This window comes from Caenorhabditis remanei, chromosome X (assembly GCF_010183535.1).
Source record: "Caenorhabditis remanei strain PX506 chromosome X, whole genome shotgun sequence".
In the NCBI taxonomy this organism is placed as follows: Eukaryota; Metazoa; Nematoda; class Chromadorea; order Rhabditida; family Rhabditidae; genus Caenorhabditis; species Caenorhabditis remanei.
The window spans coordinates 13,245,424-13,271,283 of NC_071333.1; the positions used below are offsets into that span (position 1 = coordinate 13,245,424).

A 25,860-nucleotide genomic window follows, 5' to 3' on the forward strand; every position below is an offset into this window, starting at 1 on the left:
GATTTTCTACAGTGATCTTTGGCCCCTGGACCACATTAAAAAGTAGAATTGGATCTGATGCTGACTGCGAGAGCAGATGGCACTAAAATGCAGCCAGTTGTTCTTCTCTCAAAACAGCAAATGGATAGTGTGGATCAGAAGGAATTTGAAAATAAACTCCATTTGAAGCAATACAATCAAGACTTGTTTTTTTGCAACTGGACCAGACCAGACAGAATTTTGAGACAAATAAACTTGCAATGTCTGTTTTTTAGTTGTCCCTGTTTTGAATGCAAACCCGAGACTGCTGATTTCCGGTCATTTTTCTGTACATTCGAACGTTCAAAAATTTAATACAAGTATAATAATCTTTGAATAATCCGAGATTTGCTGGCCATTTGATCACAACTGTGACCCAACAATTTTTCAGAAGTTAAATATTTATGCTTCCATGAGAAATATGAAACACTTTGATAGAAGGAAAATTGATGAGATTTGATGAGAACTTGAGGCAATTGTACTAGAATGAACATTCATGCTTTAAGGGGTAATTACTGAGTTGGACGGTAATCAAAGACACATTGTTCGATGAGGAGATCACGGAGTTTTTGACGGAACGGTTCGGCTTCCTTCATTTTGTGTTCTAAAAATTGAATGTTATTATTGTGTTCTTTTTATTTTGAAGCATACTATGTATATGAGTGACTGTGATGAAAGTCTCATTGAGCGCTGTCAAAGCTCCGTATCGGGCTGAGAAATTCACTTTATCTGTAATCATGGATTGAGACGCTGTCGTGATGAAATAATTCTACCTTGAGTAATAAGTAATACCATAAGACACTGCATACTTGACTTCACAGATTTTTCAAGTTGCTCTTTGCCTTCATCGCTCAGATTTTCCGGCGAAGCTGAAAATAAAACAGAAAGTTTCAGTTTATCATACACCCCCATGAATGTTTCTGGAATGCTATGTGAAAGTTTCGTCATGTTTCCCATTGGTTCATTCTATGTGCTGATAGCCTGCTCTGTACTATGCTCTTTGTACCCACCGATCGTGAAAAAAAGCATTTGCAGCGTTAACACCAATTCATCGATTGTGAACTCTTCTCTGTGTAATGGATCAAGAATAGTAACAAACATTTGTGTATAGTCGGCGTGGATGACAGTTCCCCTGTAATACATTATTAGATGATGAGGCATGATTGGATTTCTTTTCCCTCTGCCTAATATGAATGTACTTTTGATAGGATAGGAAGACAGTGATCATAAGACACAAACCAAAACTATTTTTAATCTTGATCATTCAATCCTGTCTCCGGTCTGATCTCATCAGTAAAATAAAACATATTAACTCACGATTCAATCATGGCCTGGATAATGTCTGTACCGTCTGGCATTACAACTCTTCGATGTTTTTCGAAGTAGCTTTCAATTGCTTGAATAGCGATTGCTATCGTGAAACATGAAGTACGGATAAGCTCCTCCTAAATAAGTATACGATTAGTCAGATCCTATATCGTATCGGATAATCCAGGCAGAACACGCAAGATGTTCTCCTACCTTGTCGGAGTCTTTGAATTTTCCCAAATCCGGCAATCGCTTCGCAAATTCGATTGCGGATACCAAATCTATTGTAAGCCATTCCGGAAGATCACGTTTTGTTTGAGATATCTCCTGAAATAGAAATGAGTAGAACGTTATCAATGCATCTTTTCTTCTTGATGTTTCGGATCAGAAATCGTGATTATGAAAGAAAATGAGAAACTGCACGTAGACAGTACCTTGTAATTTGAGAGATTATCAAGGAAGCTTTCCATATTCAGAAGTTTGCTGATATGTATGTCGACTTCTTCCAGGCGGATATCACATTTTCTGTAAATGAATCACTTTTAATTGTTGTTTTTGTTACAATGCATCTGAATAAGATCCCTAGAGTTGTGATGATATTCTTGATAACACGACATTACCAAAGAAACTTTATTTCCTGGTCAGCTGATACAACAAATCCCCAGTGAGAACTTGCCAAAAAGTGTTACGGTATCTCTGTTTTATAACTTCCTCTATCATCAACCAATACACACAAACGTTCTTGATGTGATGCCCTACAACTAGTTCTCTCAATGATTATTATGTGATCCCTAACACTGCGAGAAACAACAAGGAAGTAATTGGGTGACAAACGCATGTCTTTCACTTTTCTTTTATTTCTTGCAACCCCGAAGATGTTGGTCAACATCATTCTAGCCATAAAAACGAGTTCATTGATCTACCTGAATTTGCTGATGAGTCGAAGGGCTTGTCGCAAGCAGGAAGCTGTTTCGGTAACTTTTGGAATGGCGGTGGAAGTACTCTGAACGTGCTTTAATTAGTATCCAAGGTTGTTTTGATTCGGCACTAATGCAGTTTTTACGGTTTGTTCCCTGATAAAATTTGCAACAAGGAACAAAGAAATAAAAGGGAGTGGAGGAAGTCGTTTATCTATTGTGATCACATGTCTCAAAGCTTCCTCGTCGAAGACAGGGGCCAAGAGATGAATTGATTATCTTATTCCTATGCGGTCGAACGTTTTGAAGTTTTGATCATAGTACGCTACGTCGGTCTTTGATAACATGGGCTACACTTCAATGATAGAAAACACTTACGTTCGTTTTTGTTCTTCTCCTATCAGCGCACACAATTAAATAATACATGTTCACGATGTTTGATACTAAATTCTTTCAACAGAAATCAAGTCTTATATGCAGTAACTCGTGGGAAACTTTAGAATATAATGGAGCAAATGATTTTCAATAAAAGGGGCTAATCGGATTTGCTAGCATTTGACACATCACAACGCCAGATGATGTTGGGTGGAGTTCTATGCACATTCAATCAAAAAAATGTGATGTGTCAATTCAGATTAAACACGCAAGCATATAGCTAGAATATAGGATAGAGTATTTCCAGAAAACTCACCGGCTGAGAAATTGACGCCAGATACGTGTCCGTTGCAGTTTTTCCCTCGTTGGCCAGAAATCCAGAAGTGACAGCTGAAAACATATTTGAAGGTTTCATAAACCACTTGTCCATAGAGAACCAGAGTATACAGACTATCTTGAAGTTTACGGCAGGTTCTATCAAAGATGAATGTTCCGATGGTCGAAAACGATAAAGAACAAAAGTGATGTCAATCAGTAAGATACAAATCTCTTTTTGGATAATTGCACTCCAGACACCTAGTTTGTAATTTCCTTATTTCAATTTCTGACCAAAGAAACAACAAAATATTTTACCCACCTTCCTTACGCATTCCTTGCTGAAGACAACGATCTAGTCTACAACTTCGACACTTGATACGTGCTCCTGCAAACAACAAATTCAATTCCATGTTCGGGGAATACAACGAAAACAAAATAGGTCAGTAAGAAAAACGTGTGTAGAGCTATTGTTCGGCAAATTAGGACCGTTGTTGTACAAATGTAGACTAAAATCAGTGAGTTTAAAATTAAAAGAGACCATACACGTGATGTGCCCTACTCTAGGGAATGTGGAAACGCTTATGTCAGAATTGCACTTGTGTGATCACTGATTACAGACCAGTCCGTGCATTTTTGCGGCCGGTACTATGGACAAGTGATCTGTCTGTCTAGCGTTTTTGTTCTATACTCAATGCCTTTGATAGCTGAGAAGGAAATAAGAGACATGGAGTCAATTAAAAGAAGAACACTACTTCTAGCACGTAGTGAAATAAAAAAGAAGAAAAATGATCACAAAAATAACAAACAACTCAAATCCATCTTATTTATAAGAAGGAAGTGTTTTGAGTGAAAAAGTAAAGAAGACTTAGACTACGTTTAAACTGGAATTGTGAGCTCAAACCAGAGATGATTTGATTTTTGCTCTTGAGTTCCGAACAGAAATTGACACATCTCTTTTTTATTTTGCGGTTAACAAAATCAGAACCGGAGTAGAATACTGACAACACAACACACCCGAAAACGACACATTCAAGTGATTTTGGCCGGGTCAACACGGATTAAATATCTTTCTTGAGAGTAGGTGAACTCAATGAACGTTTTGTGATGTGATCATTTGGAAAAAATGGACTGATTTTTTTTGTCAACGAGATAATTGATCGAATTCTATTTTTTGATTTCTAGTTGTTTAGCGTGCCAATTCAAATCAAGAAAAGAAATGAAAAACTAGAATGAATTCATTCAGAACCTTTCCAGACCTTCAGAACCATTCTTTTAGAAAACAGACACTCATTGTACTCTGATGTTTGACAACCCGTTCTACTTTCAAATCCCTTTTCTCCCGTCAGTCACTATCTATTAGTTTCAAAACGTGACAGACAATTATAAAAGCCCAAACTGCAGTGTGTTCAACTGACCAAGTTCACTTTCATACGTCAAAACAAAGTACAACTGGCGACCAAATCGACTACGTAATCAATGAATGAAACTTGCCACGCTTGAAATTATTTGCAACTACAAACAATACTATTTGAACTTACCGGGCACCAGTCGCATGGCTGTCAGACAATTTGAGTCGGAGCGAATACATCGAAAACTAGATCCAGAGAGAACACATCGCCGGAAAAAGGTTTTGCATCCGTTACATGAAGCAACCTATAATTGAAAAAGGCATTGTTAGAAAAATACAATACCCAAAGAAACTGTAGAATATCAACAAAAATGTCAAAACTTACATTATAATGATAACCTGTAGCAGGCCATAAACAAACTGCACATGGTAGATCGAAAACTCTTCTTTCTCTAACTTGGGACACGGTTGGCTGAAAAAAGACTGTTTACTCATTGAACCTTTCGAGATCTTGGTTTCCAAATAACCCCCGAATCGCACTTTTTTGTGTTGCCACCAACAAGTTTATTTTACACGAAACGGACATTACAGATAGTTCAGTCAGAGTCAAACATTATTTATTCAGTGACGTGGTAACGGCAAGTATTATTTTCAACTGTTACTTCCAAACAGCACTGACTCATGCTGGAATAATCACTTGTCAACTGATAGCAATACATGTTTTGTTTTTTTTGTGATCATCAAAAGTATAATTTGTGCCAGTATAAAATTTCAGAAGGATTTGAAATTAATTTCTTTGATGTACAGTTTTCCGGTACAAGGCACATAGAATGTCTAGTCTCCTGAATTAGTTGTAACATTTCGAACATGTGGGCGGTCGAGGACTTTTAAGGATCAAAAAGTGGCTAAAGTCAATTCTTCCGGCAAAGTCTACAACACTTGAACGTACAGTGACCGGCTGGCGCACTTCACACCGTTTTGCCGCTCGAATCCGATCAAAACACAGAAAGTAAACGGGCATCCATAATTCATCTAATTAGTAAATTCTTTTTGACTGCAGTCATGTAAATTATATAGATCAGTTGAAAAAAAAACCTTCGCTAGACTTACGCCTCTAAATTACACCTTTCATAAACGTTCGTGTGCTCAATGCACAAACTACGACTATTTGTTCAATTAAAATTCTCATGTAGAGTTTTTTATAACATCGGTTAGAACAGGTACGCCATTATTGTTATCAATGATACGTATTATGCTACGAGCAAACTTTTTGTCTCTGTAACAAATCATGATGTGCTCAGTAATTGTTTGAGAATACGGAATTATCGTAGTTTTGTAGCCTTGAGAATGAATGAGAAATTAAGGTTTTAAGAAAATTGTAGTACTGTAAGAAAGCAGGAACTACGGCATAAGGCACAAGCTACGGTTTGCAACAGGAAATTCAATTATAATTGAAAATAATCCATAAGATCAAGATGGTTAATCATTTTCTTATCGATAAAATGATTTCATTTTTAAAATACGTTTGCAATTAAAATGATGAATCAGTAAATTGATAAAAGCTGAAGAGTAATAACGTTTTTGAATTGTTGTTTTTTTTTTAAATTTTGCAACAGTCTAGTATACAGTTCAAGAGTTCACACACAGGGCGAGGGCAAGACACCGTACACCAGAAGAATAGATACAATCTTCCTGTTTCGATGACAATGCGGGATAAGAGTTTTCATATTCATATTTTCTATGCAATGCAATTCAAACCTGTGGAGAATTCGATTTGGATAAAGGAGGTGATGGTGTCGATTCTGGTGTTGAGCACGAATTGGAAGTTGCGTAAGACAGCTCGACAGTATAATCAATGTACGATGAATAGTTGACGTGATTGATGAATAGAGGCGCGTTGAGGATCATACAGCCGGAATGAGGTCGATAGTTGGAATATATTGACAACGCTCACTAAAAGTTCAATTAAGGTTTACTGTGGTTTATGAACTATTCTATGAAAAAGTGTAAAAAAAACGTGAAAGTAACAAACAGTTGAATATGAAAGATTGGCTAGTTAATAACGATCGGAACTCACCGACCACCGAGGAGGAAGAGGTTTTCGGGTGGTGGGCGAGGACGAAGGCGGGGCTTGATGTTAAGATGCGCACCGGCAACGGTTGGTTCTCCAACGATCTGCCCTCAGACGCAGCAGCAACATTATGTTGGTCAACGAACCGGGCCGCCCCTCACGGACAGACGGAAACTGTTGGAGAATACCGCATAGGGTCTTCGATCATTGTGTCTAGTTTGATGGTGATGAGGAAGTTATAAGATATGATTGGGCACCGCTGATCGGAGATGTCAATATCAGGTGGATCCTGAACACTGCCTCCGACTCATAAAATCATGTCGCCCACCCGCTGAATAATGTCTTGATAACGCTTCAATAGTTCAAGAAAACAGTTTCACCTCTGTTTGATTGGTGTATTCGCCATTTACGGAACTTTTATCTCTTATCAATATAATTTAAGGATGTGGCAAACAATATCCGCGTCACAATCCGCAAGAGTTCGAGTTTTCATGTTTTGTAGCAGGCGGCAAATACACCCCCGGCACCCTCGTACATACTATCGCAATTTTCGATCAATTCTATTCGCGTATTCCAACAATGAGCGCAGGGGCACCATGGGATGATGTCATTTTTTGAGGGAATCTTCATTTGAATCTACGTACTCGAAAAAGGAAATCGTTCTTTGAATCGACTTCCGTTGAAGTTTTTCAGTTTACAAAATTCCTGACCTAAAACAATAAAAATCAAGAATTTTGAGTTCATACAAGACCCTTAGAAGAGTTATACCAAAAATGAGTAAATAGCTTCTATATTAGGTCTTTGTTATTGTTGTTTATACCAAAAACGAAAGAGTTTGTACGATGCATCCTTCTACCAGTGTTCCCCAAATAGAAGCTTGCAGAAGAGCTTGTTAATTATTCCGGGTAGCCGAACAAATTTTGACGTTTTTGTATGGTCATTCTGCGTATTCTTTCAAAAAAAAATTTTAAAGTTGAAATGAATCAAATAAGACACCAAGACCGATTTATTACTGGAGTATATACCAAAACTTGGAACCAATTATTTGTTTGATATGGTTTCATGCGGATGTCATTCATTCAGAACAAGCTGAATTTCTGGTATATGACTTGCAGAAAAGAAAACATTTTAAACGTGATAATTTCTGAACGATCATTATATATCACGAACAAAAGTTAGATGAAGGCGGGGAGCAAAAGAACAGCAAGCTATTAGACTGTGGTGAGCAAAGCCACCAATTTTGTTTGCCGCTTCGAGATAAGCAGGCGTGTTGTTGTTCAGAACTTAGTTTGACCTTATTCAAAATACTTCCAAAAGTTAGAAATCTAAGAGAAATCTAAAGATATTGCATGAACATTTTGAATGGAGAAGACACTTTCTTTAATATCATTGCATTACCCATAAAAAGAAGACTTTCGTGCAACTACTGTATGACAATCAAATTATTTTGATAAAACACACATTTCGGCGAACAGTTCTCCTACATTTCTGTCGTCTTCTGCCCAGTCAATTGTTTCTACCAAAAAAAATTCATGAGCAAACAACATCCTTTGATATTTCGATCGCAGTGAACGTATCTTTTGTCTTACTGCCTGCTTCTTTTATAAATGTGATTCTGAAAAAGTGCTTCATGTCATGTCAGCAATGATCAGATGTCATGTTAGGATGCGCTTCGATAAACTGTCAATGGTCATCAGTAACGAACTCTAACTTTGGACTTGTGCTCTGCCATTTCTCGAAATCACTCCAGGCTTCCCTACATTATTTTTCTCTCTGACGTACTTTTGGTTCTGTATGACCTATTTTATGTTTGATATTTTTCAAACTCGCAATGTGACAGAACTATTCATTGTCTGTGCAGAATTTTCATAATGACATAGGTGCACTTTCAGATTTCATTTGACGTCTCTCATTTTCTAATTATAGTCTTGATGTGAATTGAATGTCTAGCGATCTTGAGATTGTCTTTAGTTCTCCGATTTCATCAAATTCATTGAGAAATAGTGCCTCATGTTGATAGGTCACAATTAGGTAGTCTGATTGCATATTCTACAAACAGACAAATTCTCTGAAACAAGTGACATAGGCTAGAACTGAATATCTTTTCCGCAACATCCTTATTTTGGATTAATAAATTTCATATCAAGAAGAATCTACGATTCAAAAATTTTTCTCATTGAAAAGTATTCGCGATCAACCGTATGAACATTTGATCTGCTAAATGGGATGTTGCTGATACAGATCTTCGCTAAATCGGAGACTCGTACCTGAGTGCCTGTCCATTGAATAAAATGATCTGGATAAAAAATATATTGCAAAAGGGAATATTTCAGCCGGAAGTTCAAACAAAATATTATTCGAAAAACTGAAAAATTTATTTCAAGAAAAGCAATTTCAATGTAGGTTGGTCTAATTTCTGAAATCGCACTTCTGCAAAAGTAAGTGAGAAACACAGTGAACGTATTTTCTTGTGACATGACAACCATTGAAAACATTTTTCCAAATTTAACATATGATCCGATGAATGTAAACGGAACCGACACCGCCACAAAACAACTTCCAGGTTTCTATCCGTAGATAAATCATTCCGTTTTCAACTTTCAATGAGGAAAACCAGTCAGAGTGCCGCAATCATTGGCCGGAATCTTGTTGGAAAATTTACATATAAGTGGGCCATCAAAGGCAGCGATCACACACCATTTTTATTTCCCTCACTCATTTACATTTTCCTTATCCAGCAGTTTCGCCGACGACCGGATCCAGACTGTGTCGGCTGCTCAGCGGGAAACAAATTTTCAGGATAGTATAAAACCGCCACTCAGTTTTATCATTATTCATTCTTTCTTCTTGCTTTTCTACAGTCAGATCTAAACATGGATTCTTCGGAGAAACAGTTGTGCGCTGAAACTGAAAGGATTAAGAAAACTGCATTCCTATCGGTTAGTTGCTTGTTCCTTGTTGGGTTTTGTATTAAAGTTGACTTTCAGGTAGCGATTTCCACATTTGTCGTGTTTTGCTCTGTAATAATGCTTCCTCTGATCTATAACTACGTTCAGACTCTTCAAACACATATGTTGGATGAAATGGATTTCTGCCGAGTACGACAAATTAGGTAAATACAGAATTCCAGATCATGTGTAATTTTCAGACAAAATCCCGGGACCTTTGGGTAGAAGTAGTGTCAGTCGATACCGTTCTTAGCCGAGGAAAACGGACGATTAGATCTGCTGATCGCGCAAAGCGAGAGTGGAGTTTTGGGCAATATTTCGATAGAAATCAAAGAGGTTTGTAGGAGAATACACGAAAATACACGAAAATCTTGACACACCGCTAATCGTCATTTATTCTAGCTGCTGGATCTGGTTCGGGAACATCTGGCGGCTACGGAACCTACCCGCCTGCACCTACAGTTGCACCCAGCTACGGAGATTATAAAGTGGCTGCTGTCGAGGAATTCCAACCAGCTTCATGTATGAAATACAACTTTTGTACGAGAAAATATTTCTGACGTTCAGGTTGCACATGCCAACAAGGACCAGTTGGACCATCCGGCCCTCCAGGAGATGATGGTCTTGACGGTGTCGATGGAAAGCCTGGAGTTGACGGACCACCTGGTAGAGATGGAGTTCTTCTTCCACCACTTGGACAAGCTCCAGAACCTTGTGTCATCTGCCCACCAGGACCAACAGGACCTCCAGGATTCCCAGGACAAAAAGGACCAAACGGACCACGTGGGAGTCCAGGACTTCAGGGTCAGGATGGAAAGAAAGGAGAACAAGGAATGCCGGGTCCACAAGGTCCAACTGGTAGACCAGGAAGACCAGGACCCAAGGGACCCAAAGGAGAGGATGGGAGAGTCATTATGGTAAATATTTATTTGAGTTGTTGTACAATAACATTATAATCTGTACAGGTGGCCGGCCCCGCGGGACCAGCAGGTCCACCAGGTCCAACTGGAACACCTGGAAAACGAGGTGCTAGAGGAATGGATGGGTTGCCAGGACCACAAGGAGCACCAGGACAACAAGGAGATTCAGGAGTTCCTGGACCAGACGGGAAAGAGGGACCAAAAGGAGAGAGAGGGCCTCCAGGACCACAAGGACTCAAGGGATCGTGTGAACATTGTCCTCTCCCAAGACTTCCACCAGGATATTAAAATAACTTTTCATTTTTGTTTGTATATTGAGGTATATCTTATGGCTTTTTTACTTTTCGGTCATCTTTAAATTATTTGCTTCTTTTCCAAACCGCTTCCAATAAAAAATGTACACCTATTGAATGTCAGAGAGATATTATTTCATGATCAATTGAAAAAATTTCAAGGAAAACAGCATTGAATTCAATACTTTGAAAGTTATTGGCAGTCGACGATCATAAAATGTGTTGTCGAGTTTTCATTTCATATTTGATAACGAACTGTTTTCAGTGTCTGTTTTTACTCTTATCATTCAATTTTAAAGTTTTTCATTGTTTCTAATGTTCGTTCTATTATTTTTAACTTGTTGCCTTTTTGCAGAGGTTTTAGTCTTCAATTTAGTCTCAATTTACAGAAAATATGAATGTTCTCATTGTTGGAAGTGGTGGAAGAGAACATGCGTTAGCTTGGAAACTTCAACAATCTCCTCAAGTGAAAAATGTGATTGTTGCTCCAGGAAATGGAGCGAGTGGGAAAATTGGTAAGTCTTAGAGACATTTTCTTGTTTTGAAAACATCTTCAACTAATTAATTTCAATCTAGATTTAAATCCTAACAACGTAGAGGAAGTCTCGCTGTTTTGCGGAACAAACGACATACACTGTGTGTTGATCGGCCCCGAAGAACCACTGTCAAATGGGTTAGCCGACCATCTGATCAAAACTCACCCGAATATGATTGTGTTTGGTCCTACAAAAGATGGCGCACAACTTGAGGTAGCAACGAAACTTTCTCTCCAAACGTGCAGTTACGTAAAACTTATTCAGACATCCAAATCATTTTCAAAGCAGTTCATGAAAGAATATGGTTTGCCTACGGCGGATTTTGTGACTGTGTCCGTCGAGAATGTCAAGAGCCTTGACAGTGTCTTTGAGAGGTTTCCGGCTATTCATCTAGCGAATCAGAGATTATTATTTTTGTAGAATTCCTTGGAAGAACACAGTTGTGAAGGCAGACGGATTGGCTGCAGGAAAGGGTGTCATCATTCCAAAGGACAATGAGGAGGCAAAACTTGCAGCACGCTCTATTCTTGAAGTACGTTCAATATTTGCAAGGTCTAGTACTCAAAGTTATTTAGGGAGAATTCGGGAGTGCAGGCCGTACTATAATCCTTGAGGAACGTTTGGAAGGTTATGAGGTCTCCTCTCTTGCATTCGTAGATGGTATCAGTTATAAAAGAATGCCACTTGGAAAAGATTACAAACGTCTCCTAGAATCCGATTTGGGACCGAATACAGGTTTTTAAATAATTAAAAACGTAGTGTATCAGAAATTACAGGAGGGATGGGGGTCGTTGCTCCAGTTCATGTACCTGCCGATGTTGATAGACAGATTGATGTAATATTTGAGAATACTTTGAAAGGATTAGCTGATAGAAAGATACATTATTGTGGTGTCTTGTATGCTGGATTTATGATTGTCAACGATAAACCTTACCTGTTAGAATTCAACTGCAGATTTGGTGATCCGGAGACCCAAGTGAGATAATTCTGAGTCATATATTCAAGTTTATCATAACATCACTCTTCAGGTTCTGATGAGACTCCTTGAATCTGATTTATTCCAAATTATTAAATCATGTTTCTATCAAAATTTATCCAAATGTGAAATCCAATGGTCAACAAGATCTGTTTGTGGAGTTGTCCTTGCATCTGCCAATTATCCGAAATCCGGCGAAAAGGGCTCCCCTATCACAAGTACTTTTGGGAAACTATGCGCCTGGGTACTACTAAAGTTTTGTTTTCAGAAATACCTCCGCCTGATATGACAAATGTTGTTTTCCACGCGGGTACATCACGGATAAACAAACAAAGTATTCGATTTTAAATTGGATTTACAAACTTTAAAGAAAGGGTATTTCAGTTATCACCAATGGAGGAAGAGTGTTGTGTGTGACATCGATGGCTGACTCATTGCATAAAGCAAGGGCTCATGCTAACAAAATTGCTGAACAGATTGAATTTCAAGGGAAACAGTTTAGAAGGGATATTGGAAAATATTTGTATGTTACTTTTCCCTGCTTCACTTAGAATTGCTTAATATTTCAGAGATACTGTAACACCATCACTTTCATATGGCGCAAGTGGTGTGAATATTGACGAAGGAAACCAGTTTGTGGAAGACATAAAGAAATTGGTGAAGAAAACTTTGCTACCCGGAGCGACACAGGTTCATTAGATTTTATTCCTGTCGAATTTTCATTTTTTGCTACAGATTGGAGGATTCGGCGCTGTTCTAGATCTGAAAAACGCAGGTTTCAGTAACGATTCTCAGTTGGTCGTTGGTATTGACGGGGTTGGAACTAAAATCGAGGTGGCCACCCTCTGCAAAAATTTCTCAGGAGTTGGATATGACGTCGTTGCAATGTGTGTGAATGATGTGATTTGTCATTGTGCGAAGCCTATCGCATTTTTGGATTATTTCGTTTGTGGGAAATTGGATAGGTCCATGGCGACACAAGTACTTGCGTCGATTTCTGACGCTTGTGTCGAGGCTGGATGTTCTTTGATCGGTGAGAGAAGAAAACTGTTGAATTTTTGAAAAGGTCAACTTTCGTTTTTTCGCAGGAGGTGAAACCGCCGAAATGCCGGGTGTCTACAGTACTCATCAATGGGACTTAGCAGGATGCGCAATCGCTGCAAGAGAATCCACTTGGCCAATGCTTCCTCTTTCGTCGAGTATCTCAGAAGGTGACGTCATTATTGGATTACCGTCTTCTGGATTACACTCCAATGGATTTTCATTGGCTCGGAAAGTTCTGGCAGTTAATGGAGTGATGTACAGTGATAAACTTCCATGGAATCACAATTCCACATTTGGAGAAGAACTTCTCACAGGGACAAAACTGTATGTGAGGAGTGTTCTACCACTTCTTATGGATGGTCTAGTGAAAGGGTGCGCGCATATTACTGGTGGAGGACTAACAGAAAATGCGATCCGTGTTTTGGACAAAAACTCAGATGTCACGCTTGTGGTTAGACTAATCCCACATGCTACACAAATAATACGTCATATTTAGATTGACTGTGCCATGTGGAGACCACACGAAATGTTTGAATGGATTGCTGCAGCTGGTCCAGTGGAAACAAAGGAAATGATTCGAACATTCAATTGGTGAAATCTTTATCTAAGCAATTTTTTAAACATATTTTATTCCAGTGGAATTGGAATGATACTAGTTGTTGCAAAAGACAAGTTTATGGAAGTAAACACAAGGCTAACCGAACTAGCTGAACCGTTCTTTGAAATTGGTCACGTGGAAAAAAGGACAACTGGACAAGCTATAAGATTTTTGAATGAAGCGAAACTATTCCACCGCGACACCTATAAGACACAAAGAAAACGTGTTAAAGTCGCGATTCTCATTTCTGGTACCGGAACAAATATGCAGAAGCTAATCGAAAGGTCTAAAACTCCGGATAGTAATTGCGAGGTTTTTATTTATTATTTTTGAAAATTTTTCATAAAAACATAGTTTAGGTAGTTGTTGTTGTATCAAACAAAAAAAGTGCAGGAGGATTGAAAATTGCTGCTTCATATGGGATTCCAACTAAAGTAGTACAGCATACCGCTGATAGAGTTACCGGTGATACTGCACTTGCTGAGGTAAAGTCCCTCTTTTAAGTTCTCATTTTCAATTATCAAAACAGGTTTTAAAAAACTACGGGACCCAATTGATATGCTTGGGTGGGTACATGAGAATCTTGAGTCCTTACTTCATATCTCAATTCCCATCAAGGATCATCAATATTCATCCTTCTCTCCTTCCATCTTTCAAAGGTAAACAACCATATGAACATTTTTCATTCAATCTGACATTCAGGGGCACATGCACTGCAAGACGCTTTGAACTTTGGTGCGAGGGTTGTTGGGTGTACCGCTCATTTCGTTGATGTGAGAACACGATATACTTTTATCACATAGATCTGAATGTGTCCTTGTTTAGGAATTGGTGGATCACGGAGATATTATCGCTCAACGTCCTGTAATGGTGGAAGACAATGACACCATTGAAACACTTCGGCAGAAGATTCAAGTTCAAGAACACGAAATGTTTCCAAATGCTATGGTTTCCATTGCCGCTAAGATTTTGGGGGAATAGATTAGATACGGTTTTGTTGAATTTGAATAAATGAATTTATTTTGAAAAGGTATTACTCAGAAGGTTTGGCTCTATTACAGTTTAGATGTCCTTTAAAAACTCAAACGTCCCTTAAAACACTTAAACGTCCCTTAAAACACTTAGACGTCCCTTGAAACACTTAAACGTCCTTTCAAACTCTAATTTTTTTAAAACGTCCTTTCAAAAGTTTAAACGTCCCAAAAAACGTTTAAACGTCCCATAAAATGTTTAGACGTCCCTTGAAATCCCAAAATATAGTTCTGAAGATTTAAACGTCCCATTTAAACATTTAGACGTCCCAAAAAACATTTAGACGTCCCAAAAAACATTTAGACGTCCCAAAAAACATTTAAACGTCCCAAAAAATGTTTAGACGTCCCTTGAACACTTTCAGTGGCTTTTAGTGTTGAAGGGACGTCTAAACATTTTTTGGGACGTTTAAATGTTTTTTGGGACGTCTAAATGTTTTTTGGGACGTCTAATTATTTAAAACCTAATTTTCAGACTTCAAGGGACGTCTTAATATTTAATGGAACGTCTAAACATTTTTTGGGACGTCTAAATGTTTTTTGGGACGTTTAAACATTTTTGAACATATTTGGGATCCGAAAGGACGTTTAAATGTTTCAAAGGACGTCTAAGTGTTTCAAGGGACGTCTAAGTGTTTTAAGGGACGTTTAAGTGTTTTTTGGGACGTTCAAGTTTTCAAAGGACATCTAAACTGTAATAGAGCCGAAGGTTTTTGGGGAGTGAATGTTAATGCTGAAAGCTTGGAACGTGGAAAATTGTTTTAGCTTAATAGATTGCTATAGGGAGCTACATGAACTTTATATTGAGAACAGAAAAATTGATGAATAGTAAACTGAGAGAAGTGTGATTCATAAGACCATTATTAGGCCTGGAGGACCTCGAGCCTGGAGGATAACGTTGCATACAAAATATGGAATAATTAGGACTATTATATCATTGTCGTTCACAAAAATTCCATGGCATAAATGGTGTTGTAAAGTAGATAAAATACTATTTATATTGATGTGTATAGTGTCGAATTGTAACCTGCAAATCTTCGTTGATTATCTGAAATAGGTATTGTTTGCGTTGGACTTACATTCTGACATTTTATAGATAGAAACAATGCGTATTTCAATAAAATGGCAAGAAATGAACATTAAATCCATTGAGAAGTATTAGGAAAATATTTAATAAAAATGTCATTCGATCTGAAATCAGAGGTTTTTTTTCTCATTTTTAGTACCTGAAACCAACATTATTATCAGTTTCTTCTGGAGGTTCGCCGTTCTCATCTTGATTCTCAGTCTCAACGCCTTCTCGTTTCCTTTCTTTTTCTGTTTCTCTCAAGTATTTTTGATTACTCAACACGTAGTCGATGAAATCCGCAAAATGTAAGCGGAATATGATAGAAGCCTCATCATCCATTGGACACGTTCCGTTAGATTGGCAGAACTGAATTAATTTAGCTGCGACAATGAAGAAAATGAATAATTGAGAAAGAATTCGCATAGGAATGACTTTGGCATTCAGAATGCACTGTTGCACCGCTGCTGACTTTAGATTTGGGAACATGTCAAAACTCTCCTCATCTTTTGCAGCAACAAAGTTTACCAACGGGTAATCGGGGAACCAGTATTCATTGTCATCCTCATCTTCACTCATATCATCTCTGATATATTCACCGTCACCATTGAACCGAGTCTCACTAATGTATTGTACATTCGATGAGTTCCTACAGTTTCTTGGAGGTACACTTCCAAACTGCCATTGATAGTTTGGCAGATCATCGCAGCGAAACCCTTGGCGAGCAGCTCTCCTTTGCTCGTTTTCATCAGTCTCCTCTGATTCCTCAGTTAGATTCTCCGGCTCTTCTTGTTGATCTTCTTCTTGAGCCTCTAGTTGAGCCGCCCGTCGAGCCTCTCGAATCTCAAGCGGCTCCACATAACCTGGTGTCACTCTCTGAACTGTGATAGTTCCAATTGATCCTAGTTGTCTTCTCCATTCATGTACATCTATTGGAGCTTCATCATCGATAGTCTTTGAATTACTTTGAACGCTTGCTTCATGGACTCCTACAACAATTCTATGCGGGTACTTGCATGATCCAATTTGACGAGCTGCTAGATGTCCAGCGCATGTTGACGTCTTACGTGGCCGCAATGGACGAGCTCCTAACAAGCCAGGCTGGAAACCTCGAGAAGAGTTTCCCACAGTCAAACTAGCTAGAACAGATAGACTTGAAGTTTCTCCAACAACCATCGGTCCAGTGATGTTTCCATTAGCATCTTGAATAGTTTTAGCGACTTCTGAAAAAAAGGTAACTTTTCTATTCATATTAGAGAACAATATATACAACTAAACCCATCTATACCCATATATCCCCATTATTTAGTAAATCATTTAAAACATGAAATTACCTGTGTTGACCTCGTCATTGTTATTATTTGGATCCAATGTGTTCTCTTTTGTAGCTGTTGCACTTTCAGCGGCCTCTTGTTCAGAATCGAATACTTCTGGCAACTCGGTCATTTCTTGACTCATAGCATGTTCAAGTTCAGAATCATGAAGGTCACTTGGGTCGCTGACCGTCGAATTAGAACGGCAGTCGATTTCAATGGCTAAAACATGAATTACTCTAAAAATTATAATATTTCCTAACGCTTACCTGTTAATAGACGTGTTCTATCGTTATCCATAATTGTTGACCAGCTAGTAAATAAACAACAATAGGTCTCTAGTGAGGCAAAGACAGGGAGATCCAACTAGTGGTTACCTAAAGTAAGCACGTTTTATTGAATTTTCAGAGATTTCACTAATTACGAAAATATATGAAATAATCTGGACAAAGAAGACAACCTATTTTTTCATGGCATTTTTGTTGGGATGAGATGAAAACTACAACAGAGTATAGACAGATACAAAGAAGAAGAAAAATAAACAAATTTCAGCCTCCCAGGATACAAAAAAAAGCACTTGTTACCTGGCAATGCTCTCGAAAACCCATAAAACTACGTATGAAACAATTTTCGGGCGATGAAAAATGATGCTGAATTTTTTCGTGTGCCTCTCTTCAGCACCCCGAATGTCGCCAGGCACAGTAATGGGAAAAATACTAAAAAATGGAAGTGTTGGAAAAAGCTGAATTCTTCTGGGAATTTCTCAGAAATAAATAGAATATATTTTATAGGCGTCACTCATGTTGCTGAAGGTGTAGTGAAAGTGACCAAACCGTGAGAAACCGAGAAAAAATCTGCTCAAGGAAATGAGATCTGGTACAAAAACGTTTTGGAGAGAAACTCAATGATGACACATTGATTCATACAGCAGGAAACAATAGATTGAAAATGGTGTATTACTATTCTTAGTACTGCACTGAAGTAAAAAATGAATATATGGGTGAAAAAGCTTCTGGATTTAAAACCAATGTCGGAACAAAAACGTATTCGTACACTCTAGCCTCTAATTTCCAAAAGAAAGACATGGAAGATGCCACGTCATGTCGTTCGAGACGAGCCATTTTTGTGGCCACATAAAGTCAATTGTGAGCACTTGGATGTGCATGTGTGGGCGATTTATATCTAGTGCGAATCTAGGAAGCTGAGATTCATTTATTTTTGGAAAAAACCTATATATCAAAGGAAGTGGATGGAGAACACGTTCAAAATAAGATTTCCGTAGAGAGTGATATGCATAAATGCGTTGTCTATTTTTTTTTGTTAAGAGCGGTCTAGTGAACTAATTTTCTTGAAAAAAAACTTGACGCTTCACTTATTTCGTCTGTTTTTCAGAAAATTTGAATATTTTTGATAGAAACATTAACGTGAAAAGTTTGGTTCTGTCATACTAGTATGTAGGCTGAAACGGAAAAATGAAAAACGGAGATAGTGGGGGCAATATTCATTATTAACAGGTACAATGAATTAATGAAACAATAAAAAGAAAAGTTCACACGTATAGAATTGAAAAGTACCCGTAATGGATTAGACTAGGGAGATTGGAATTATGGTTGCAAGTTATGAAGATGGGATTTATGGAGATGTTGAATTGTAGCAATTCTGATGTTCCAATTTTTGCAGATTCTGTCTTGCAATGGTGTTCTGTGAATCATGCATCAATGCGATCCGGTATTCGGTTTCTGCATCCTTATGACGATTCATTCGTTGGAAAAGAACGCCTGAAAGAGTAATTCTAGTTTTAGCACTGGAAGTTCTATTGTTACCCAGGTTAGCATGATAGAGTGCAGATGACGGATGGAGGTCGATTGCAGTGTTTATATGTCGTTCTGCTTTTGTGAATTCTTTGTTTTTTGCGTAGCACGATCCGATCTGCATATGAACCCTGGACTCATTCGGAACACTTAACAAAGCTTGGTTTGACAGGTCAATAACCTCCGAACACTGATCTAGATGATCCAGTACCACAAACAAGTTGGTCCATGACTGTGTGTGCAATGGATTCACTCTGTAATTATTCATAATTCTGTGGTATTGCATGGTCTCTGTCCTAAAACATCACAAACTCCAAAACGTGATGTAAAAAAAGCCAAGAAGTCAAAAGATTTTTTTTCTCACAGGTGGACACGTTTTAGTTCAGACTCTTTTGTCATTCAAAAAAAGATAAGTTTCTCACACTCACCTTGTGGCATTTCTCCATGCCGACATTGCAAGAAGTTCTCGATTGGTCCTCTGGTAGAGAACACCCAAGTTGAAAAGACAGTGAGCAGAGTTTGGGCGTAAAGTCAATGAGTTTTTCAGAGATTTTTCAGCGTCTTGGTACTTCTTCAAGTTCATTTGGGAGATTCCCAGATTCATCCAAGCAACAGCAAAGTTAGGTCTTAGAGTAACCGCCCGGGCAAGTAAACTCTCTGCGGTTTTGCTGTCTCCAGATTTCTCCAACAAGTTACCAAGATTGTTGAGCGCTTGTTCATAAGAAGGGTCTAGTCTGAAATTATTGTCACATGTTGAAATATCAAACGAGAAACAAACTGACTTGATAGCATTCCAGTAGTTTTTCTCCGCGTCTTTGGTGAGACCATTGTCTCCCAAAACTTTTCCCATGTTGTAATGAATTTTCGCATTCATAGGGCAGACACGAAGTCCGGAGCTATAAAGTGAAAGCTCATTTTCCCACTCGGAGCTCCGCTGAAATGTTGTAAACAAGGTTTTTGTTTGACTTTATGTGTGGGGGATCGAACCTTGTAAGTCTTGGAAATTGAAAGAAGTATAACTGTGATGGCGATGATATCTGCATTTTTGGTATGAACTGACAGCTTCTTCATAGCCACTGCACACATGATACAGAATCCAACAGACGGAAGGTACAGTACTCGTTCTGCTACGGTGAACCCCACGGTAAAGAATATATTCGACGACGGCAGAAACGCAATCGCCCCTATTAATGCTCCAAACGTTAGAACCCTGAAAGGCAACGGATTAATTCTTCCCTATATTGAATAAACCAAACCTGCATTCATTTCTGAATTTGACTCCGATAATTACGGGTATGGAAATGAGAACAGGTGATAATACGCGGACGTCGTACAACGAAGAGATTGGTGGAATACATCCCATTGAATAGTCAAAACAAAGATTAGCAGGTATAACAAGAAGGTAGATGTGGTAAAGCCAGATATACGAGTAGTTGACAGCCTGCAAAATTTAGAATGAGGTTTTTAGGATTGGAAAGCTTCTTACCCTGTAGAATCCGGATTCTATGAATGCTGCAGGGTTATCCAGTTTTGTGAATTTGGCTGTTTGGAAACCGTTTATGAACATTCTTAGGAAAGTGAGCAGCAGGAAGAAAACTATCGTAGCTGGGTGTTTCGATGAAAAAGGAGCTCTTGTCACAAGGTCAATGCACAAGGCAATTGGCTGTAAAATACGAGTTCCGAAATTTTAAATGTAATCTAATACTTACAATTGCCATTAATCCTTGTTCCTTTGAAAATGTTGCCATTGTTACAAAAATTACAAAATTCCAGCTAAAAGTTTCGTTTCGAATAAAAGTTATCAGTGCTAGCAGTGAAAAGATTGTCATTAATAGTTCAGCACGTCCGGTCATGTTTGCCACCTGAAAACCAGAGCAATGTTTTTGCAAGTTTTATTTTAATTTCACGTACTGCTTCAGTGTGTACTGGATGTACTGCAAACAAAACTGCGGATGGAAGTGCGACTTCAAAATGATTGAATCGTTTTTCCAGTAATCTAGCAAATAGGTAAAAAACCATTGTAGCCACTCCATGGCAGATTATGTTGACGATGTGATATCCAAGTGTTGATTTTCCATGCAACTGATAATTCAGCCTGAAATTTATGTTCAAACGAGTGCTTCGAGTGTTTTCAATTTCCCACAAAACTATCGCGTGTCCCATTTCTGTCAAACATTTATGAGTTAATGTTTCCCAAGGAAGTTGTTCAGTAATTTAGAGGATGAGTAATTTCATGAGACAACCACCCCCTTATTTGGCTGTTAGCAGATGGCCCCACACAACGGACCACCGGAAATACCATGTAATGAAGAGAGACGCAGACTTGTAACCCTCTAAGCGCAGTTTTCAGCTCATAATCTGGCATCTTGAGTACGGGATGAGTCCCTTGAGACGAATGTCTAAGGTCGAGGAAAGGGAACGAGTGGATGAGCTCATATTTCATATCGTGTCCCTTATTTGCATAATTCTCGCCTCGACAATGTACAACAATCCAGGAATGAAGATGTTGCGGGAAGACAGAGTGCTTGAAACAAAATGAAGTGAAACATATATTTTTCAGGAAAGTAGTACCTACCGTAATCTACTTGCTTTAGATCTACAAACCTAAGACGCCAGTATTACCAGACAATGTCAAGTCGCATCTCACGTCAACCTTAATGTGCAATATAGCACTTTATGAACATACGTCAATCTTTACATTCATTTCCCTTCTCTTTCACTCACTCAATATATATATGCGGTAAATTTATAGGAACTGAGCATGAGGAGCATGAGAGATGCTCATAAATTTTGCCACACCTGACAAACATCTGTCCCACTTTTTGTTCGCTTGCACCCCACTTCTCGCGCATCGTCATTTTTCATCCGAGAGTGACACGAAGTGGTTTGGAAATGAATCCCTGGTTCTATTTTTGCTCTTGCCTTTTTTGGTTTTGTATGAAAGAAGGGGATCTTGAAGCAGAAATTGAAAAGTGTGAAACCAACAGAAACGAATTTTAATTTCGAGTTTAGCACCCCTCATCTTGTCAACAAGGACATGTCTTGGGATGTGTTTTAATATCAAGCTAAGGATGGTGTTTGCGGGAAGCGCACTTCTACTTCCCAATATCCCATTGAAGCAATAAGCGTAATTGGTATCGTAATCCAAATGCACATCCTTATTTCTTTATTGGACTACGAAGTGGTAGTGTTGAGAAGAAATTGAGGTGTTCTTACTATGACGACCAAAATGCTATCCACTAGACACGCAAACATGTGGTTTTTGTCTCGCCTTTCCTCCAATTTTTTGTTTTAGTCCATCCGGAACTAAAGAAAATTGGTTGCTTCTTGCTTCTCTTCCCCCCCCCCCCGACACATTTTACTAATAGATAAATGCAATAGCTTTTAGCAACTGGGAACTAGTGGGAATCTTAACTTTTTCGTCGTCTCAATCGAGAAGATTTGCATTTTATGACTTTCTACGACTCGACGGCACATTTGATGGAATGAAACAAAAGAGTGCCGACTCAATAGATAATCCAAGTGAAACACGACGAAACAAGACCTTCTTTTCAATGTTGTTGTACTAAAAGCACGCCTCATTGATCTTACTACGCCACCTTACTTTGGTGGTAACTAATGTGCCGGAATTTTTGAAATTGAATGGCAAGAAACTTCAGTTAAGACACCTCAAACTATTTTTAAAATTGTATACACCATATGTTACTGGGTTTTTGAATTCCATTCAATTCCCTTCTGAATCTGCCGCCCCAAAATATCCACTTTTCAACCCAGTAAATCGAAAAATCTGGCGGTTAGATGAAATGTCACGATTAGAGTGAGTGGCGCTTGAAAAATTGCAAGAAGCATCGGTGTGAAGCATCAATCTCACCAGTCTCTTCTTCTTTTCAATCCCATCTGCACACTTCTTTAGATGTGTTCACGAGCCATTAGCGCAGGAAACGATATCCGCCAACACCCCTTACAAGGGGGGCCATCCGATCATATTTCATCCATCCCATCTTCTTCCCCGATTTAGTTACGTAATGCTTCTGTGTCTTTTTCGGTTTAGAAATAAACCATAACCCAAAAACAGGAAACTAGAATAAGTGATGGAGGAACAGAAGGAGAAGAGAGCATAACATGTCATACCAGAGATAATAAATATTTGATGGAACATAAATGCGATATAACATGTAGAAGATACAAAAGGACCTTTCGTGACCGCATGTGTCTCTTCCTTCTAATAATCCCTATAATTTCATGTCCTTAAGAATGAATAGAGTGGCAGGTGCTCTCTTGCTAAAACAAGCGTATTGCGTAATTCTAAACTGCCAAGATGCTTCTCACACCTACTCCGTCAAAAGATTCAAAATGAATTACTCACCAAAATGTGAATGTTGTCACAGGCCGGTAGCTTTTGTGGCTATGAGGAGAAGCAATTGGACGTCCCCAGAAATCACGAGTGAATATCTGAAGAAATTGTTTTAATTGATAATAATGAGGTATTTATAATTACCTGTGACAGTGACTCTTCTCCATTGACAATTGGATTATTCACAATCGACTCTGCATCATCGAATACGAAATCCCCATTCAAACATGACAAATATGGAAGAATAGATAAACTTATTATGACAAAAACATTCCGAAGTTCGTAAGATTTTTCTTTTTCTCTAGTACTCCTATGAGTGGGCTCACAAGAACTTGAGTTTTTTGCGCGGAGATGTTTCTTCATGATCAATAGTGCATATCTGAAAATTTCAAGGTGAAGTACGCTCAAAACAAATTGAGTAAGAGAAAAAACCAAGAAAGAAGGTTTCAATATTCAAGTGCGTAAAGATGGCCGAAATGAAGCAGAAGTGGGCGGAGTCCAGAGGCAATGGGGAAGGGGTTCGCAGAAAAAGGAGGAAGGACGAAACACAAGAAAAAGGGTTGACCACCAGCGGTTATGTATATGTTCATGAATATTCAAGAATAATCTCAGTCATTTGGTCGTCTTTCTTGTTTTGAGAAGAAAAACCAAATCGTTTAATTTATGCATTGGCAAAATGAGGATACCGTCAAAAAAGAGAAGAGCAACACTGAAGAGACACTTGAGTATTCGGAGCTGAAGAATAATTTCTTTCTGAGAATAACTGTGAAGAAACATGTGAGAGTGTTACTAAATGTTAGAAAATACTTATTTTAATAAATTTATCGAAAATCAAAGTTTTGTCAATCTGCTTGACAGAAAATATTTTAACTACGAAAAAAAAGTGCATTCTAAAATGCTTTCATATAGGAAACGTCAAGGAGTTGAATCAGAATCCACATAAATCTTCACATGCCCATGATAATTATTTGTTGTATGTGAAGAGTGAGAAAAGAAGAGTGCAATCCATGAGAGCACATTTTTCCCTCCTATTTCCCGCCTTCTTTGTAATCCGCGGAGGTCACCTTCTTGATGAAGTGGTTATGAATAGACCGCGTACTCATCCCTTTCAGCAAAACAAAATTCGATCAATCCCCTCTTTTCTTCTCTTTCATCCACAACCTATTCCATTAAACATCAAAAGGGAAAGTGTGAAAAAGGGTGAACTAGCAGAATACACGGGGAAAAGAAAACTAGCTGCAGAGGATCATGTATGGAAACATTGATGAGGATCAAAAGTGACAGATGATATGAGGAGTCAAGCAGGGCGCATACATGTTTCCGGTGTCGACATACTACAAGCAAGACTCAATTCGGAAGTAGAGAAACTACTCGACATCCGGGCGTGGGTCCCGACAATCTCAATGAAATTGCTCATTTGATTGTTGCTGCTCGGAGGGTCTCATGCTCATAGTCTTGTTTCCGGAAAGTGTTTGTTGTTTCTCTTTTTGTTTTCGGTTTTTGAAAAATGGGATTTTTGTGGTTGCTGAATCCGTCTAATGAAATTCTGCAATGTTTGGATAATGAAATTGGAATGAATCATCAAAGTTGACAAGGAGAACCCTAGAAGCGTTAGACACCCAACTTTGTACTTTTTGCTTCTTTCCATTTCTGTCGCTTTCGAAACCTTGTTACACTCAGCGAAATTATTTTCTTGAAAAACAGAAAGCGTTTCTATTTCTAAACTTTACCAAAAGTTAAACAAATTTCGGAGACAGAAGAACCTCATAAAGTGAAGGGACCACCCGGTCTACCACCAAATGCCCAGGAGACGAAACAAAAGAGTAGACAAATTGGACAAGCAATCGACGGAGACTTAATGCAGTTAGCATAAGGCTCTGAAGAAGGAGGAGTGGAAGTGAGCATCTTCTGGATTGACAACCAGGAATAAACAATCTGCGTGGATGGAGCCACCAGCGACCATCTCGAACGGATGTTCACATCTCAGACTTATTAAAATTTCGGGTTGCAGCAAATGTTATTGGGTTGAATAGGAAGATACATGGTTCCTCACTACAACAAAGTGAAGAGAGTTATAGAAAATTGAGAAACCTATGTTTCTTAATAAATTTTTTCTAATTCTCAGAAAACAGACCATTTAATAGAAGACATGTGGTAGAAACGGCGAAAAACATGGATAATCGCGTTCAGTGCCCCCGCGGGGAGACCTTGAAGAAAAACGGTCTAAGGTTGTACGACAATCCTTCAAAATGTGCCAACTAACCGTTTCTTTTGTTTGCCTCTAAGGGAACGCATGCGCGAAGGAACAATTCATTCCGTCAATGACAAGTGGTAAGAAAGAAATAAGGACGATTTATGAGATGGGTTAGGTGGAATTGGAATAGGAAGGTGAAGAAATCGAATTAAAAAGTGTTGTCAAATTGGAATCGAATGGTGGAGGAGATTTCTGAAACGTATATAAACATATTTCTTGTTAAAATGTTTTCAAATCTGCAGTTGTGAAAAATCAGCAGAAATAATAACAAATCGAAATAATCAGTATTCTTCTGAGAAACCAAACCAGATGGGTCAAAATGAACATATTGCGTAAAAGAAGCGGCAAACACAAAGAATTG

At 38.4% G+C, this 25,860-nt stretch overlaps 6 protein-coding genes across 6 annotated transcripts; 3 read left to right on the forward strand and 3 right to left on the reverse strand.

Annotated features, from left to right (window-relative positions):
• Window positions 1-530: 530 nt before the first annotated feature.
• Window positions 531-6,192, reverse strand: GCK72_024624 (uncharacterized protein; the record flags this gene model as incomplete). Its single annotated transcript, XM_053735962.1, has 13 exons — window positions 531-622; window positions 670-747; window positions 792-887; window positions 1,029-1,150; window positions 1,336-1,463; window positions 1,540-1,653; window positions 1,761-1,851; window positions 2,250-2,329; window positions 2,935-3,008; window positions 3,256-3,321; window positions 4,475-4,589; window positions 4,670-4,756; window positions 6,043-6,192. 13 exons carry the CDS (start codon window positions 6,190-6,192, stop codon window positions 531-533), a joined length of 1,293 nt encoding a protein of 430 aa, XP_053579528.1.
• A 3,036-nt stretch (window positions 6,193-9,228) lies between these two features.
• GCK72_024625 (uncharacterized protein) lies at window positions 9,229-10,511 on the forward strand (the record flags this gene model as incomplete). The annotated part of the gene is made up of 6 exons (XM_003118217.2): window positions 9,229-9,294; window positions 9,343-9,453; window positions 9,504-9,639; window positions 9,706-9,825; window positions 9,871-10,220; window positions 10,269-10,511. The coding sequence occupies 6 exons, from the start codon at window positions 9,229-9,231 to the stop codon at window positions 10,509-10,511; spliced, it is 1,026 nt and encodes a 341-aa protein (XP_003118265.2).
• A 399-nt stretch (window positions 10,512-10,910) lies between these two features.
• GCK72_024626 (uncharacterized protein) lies at window positions 10,911-11,795 on the forward strand (the record flags this gene model as incomplete). Its single annotated transcript, XM_053735963.1, has 5 exons — window positions 10,911-11,031; window positions 11,093-11,265; window positions 11,317-11,426; window positions 11,473-11,584; window positions 11,628-11,795. 5 exons carry the CDS (start codon window positions 10,911-10,913, stop codon window positions 11,793-11,795), a joined length of 684 nt encoding a protein of 227 aa, XP_053579529.1.
• A 38-nt stretch (window positions 11,796-11,833) lies between these two features.
• Window positions 11,834-14,651, forward strand: GCK72_024627 (uncharacterized protein; the record flags this gene model as incomplete). The annotated part of the gene is made up of 13 exons (XM_003117550.2): window positions 11,834-12,028; window positions 12,081-12,246; window positions 12,297-12,362; window positions 12,413-12,551; window positions 12,598-12,718; window positions 12,764-13,061; window positions 13,117-13,523; window positions 13,569-13,663; window positions 13,709-13,982; window positions 14,030-14,155; window positions 14,200-14,329; window positions 14,373-14,443; window positions 14,496-14,651. 13 exons carry the CDS (start codon window positions 11,834-11,836, stop codon window positions 14,649-14,651), a joined length of 2,244 nt encoding a protein of 747 aa, XP_003117598.2.
• Window positions 14,652-15,920: 1,269 nt separating this feature from the next.
• On the reverse strand, window positions 15,921-17,380 carry GCK72_024628 (uncharacterized protein; the record flags this gene model as incomplete). The annotated part of the gene is made up of 3 exons (XM_003117578.2): window positions 15,921-16,990; window positions 17,102-17,302; window positions 17,350-17,380. 3 exons carry the CDS (start codon window positions 17,378-17,380, stop codon window positions 15,921-15,923), a joined length of 1,302 nt encoding a protein of 433 aa, XP_003117626.2.
• A 1,332-nt stretch (window positions 17,381-18,712) lies between these two features.
• Window positions 18,713-23,608, reverse strand: GCK72_024629 (uncharacterized protein; the record flags this gene model as incomplete). Its single annotated transcript, XM_053735964.1, has 11 exons — window positions 18,713-18,858; window positions 18,904-19,145; window positions 19,320-19,625; window positions 19,674-19,825; window positions 19,879-20,101; window positions 20,148-20,332; window positions 20,378-20,554; window positions 20,601-20,753; window positions 20,803-20,986; window positions 23,258-23,343; window positions 23,390-23,608. The coding sequence occupies 11 exons, from the start codon at window positions 23,606-23,608 to the stop codon at window positions 18,713-18,715; spliced, it is 2,073 nt and encodes a 690-aa protein (XP_053579530.1).
• Between the last annotated feature and the right edge of the window lie 2,252 nt (window positions 23,609-25,860).